General features: G+C 58.5%; 1 protein-coding gene across 1 annotated transcript in view; it reads right to left on the bottom strand.

The window, feature by feature from the left end:
* Nucleotides 1–1,726, bottom strand: part of TCF25 (transcription factor 25 (basic helix-loop-helix)) — a 36,344-nt gene extending 34,618 nt beyond the window's left edge. Inside the window, exon 1 of the mRNA XM_011927974.1 lies at nt 1,457–1,726. Within this exon, the coding sequence (XP_011783364.1) occupies nt 1,457–1,648 (192 nt within the window). The 5' untranslated portion in view covers nt 1,649–1,726. The remainder of the gene's footprint in view (nt 1–1,456) is intronic.

A 1,726-nucleotide genomic window follows, 5' to 3' on the forward strand; every position in this document is an offset into this window, starting at 1 on the left:
AAAAAAAAAAAAAAAAGGCAAAGGATATAAACAGGTTGTCACAAAGAGAAATATACATGGTCAATGAGTATATAGCTAGGTGCTGCATTTCACTAACAAAGAAGTGTAAAATAAAATAATGTGATATCATTTTTGACAAATTATATTGACAAAAATTTAAAAAGACTTATGGGGCCAAGCACAGTGGCTCATGCCTGTAATGCCAACACTTTGAGAGGCCAAGGTGAGAAGACTATTTGAGCCCAGGAGTTCAAGGTTGCAGTGAGCTAGGATTGTGCCAATGCACTTCAGCCTGGGCAACAGGGCAAGATTCCGTCTCAAAAAAAAAAAAAAACTTTCAGTAACTGCTGTGAATCTACCAAATTACTGAACCTTGACGGTGGTCGTGGGGACCCCTAAAGGTGCAATTGATGTGAGAAGGACAGTCAACCAAGCATGGTGACTCACGCCTGTAGTTCCAGCACTTTGTGAGGCTGAGGTGAACAGATTGTTTGAGCGCAGGAGTTCTAGACCAGCCTGGGCAACAAGGTGAAACCTCATCTCTACAAAAAAAAAAAAAAATCCTAGATACTCAGGAGGCTGAGGTGGGAGGATCACAGAGTCCGCAGAGGCAGAGTTACAGACGGAGGCCAGGGCTTAGGAGAAAACGGCACAGGACCACATGTGCAAACCATGCAGTCAAACTGGTTACTTCCCCGTGCCAGAAACGTGCTGCCGGAGATGCAACGAAGAGTAAGACTAACCCACTGGGTTAGGCTGATGGGGATGCAGCGGAGAAGAGCAAGGTCCTGGGTTAGGCAGGGTTGTTGCGAGGATTAAAGGAGAATGCTCGCAGAGGCCTGGCAAGTCCTCAACTCCGCAACTGAGAGAAACCCACTCTTGCCCCTACGCCAAGGCCCCATCCCCACGGTGGCCCCAGGCCCCATTTAACCCCGCCCATGCCATCCCCTCGCCCTCCTGTCCTTAGCCACGCCCTCCTGTCCTTAGCCACGCCCTGTAGCGTCCTGGCCCCACGACAGCCACGTGGCTGCAGGCCCGTTTAACCCCGCCCACATCGTGGCCCGGCCCCGCCGACGTTGGTCACGCCCTTGGCATTAAGGCCCCGCCCTCCCGACAGCCCAGACCCGCTTAACCCCGCCCATTCTGTCGCCCCGCCCCGACGACATGGCCCCGCCCCATCCCTTTGCCCCGCCCCTGACGGGATGATCCCGCCCACCTCACCGGGGTTAGAACCCAATTTATCGCCGCGGCCCGCCGTCCTGACCTCACGCCACCGCCCACCCGCGTCGCCCCGGCCCCGACGCACGGCCCCGCCCTCCCCACTGCAGCCGGGACCCACGTCACCAGACCTACCCCTGGCATGACGACCCCCCGCTCCCCGACCCGACTGGACGCTCGTCCCGCCCCGCGACGTCACGGGCCACCCCGCCCCCACCCGGGTCGCCGCGCTTCTCACCAGCTCGAAGCGGTTGTTGACTCGGACGCCCTCCTTCCCTGCGCCCCCGGGGCGCCGGACACCCAGCTCCCGCTTGGGCCCTTCTTCTTCCGCGTCATCGTCATCACGGAGGTCGAACTGCAGGGCGCTGGGCCCGATGGGCTCCTGGCCGCGCTGTTCCCCCCTCAGCCTCCGGAGGGCCCGGCGCGACATAGGACCGAACGACCAGGACGTCTGGAGAGAGAGAGAAGGAAGCGCAGAAAACTCAGCGGTCGGCGCGCCTGCGCACTC

Source organism: Colobus angolensis, unplaced genomic scaffold (genome assembly GCF_000951035.1).
Source record: "Colobus angolensis palliatus isolate OR3802 unplaced genomic scaffold, Cang.pa_1.0 Scaffold76, whole genome shotgun sequence".
In the NCBI taxonomy this organism is placed as follows: domain Eukaryota; kingdom Metazoa; phylum Chordata; class Mammalia; order Primates; family Cercopithecidae; genus Colobus; species Colobus angolensis.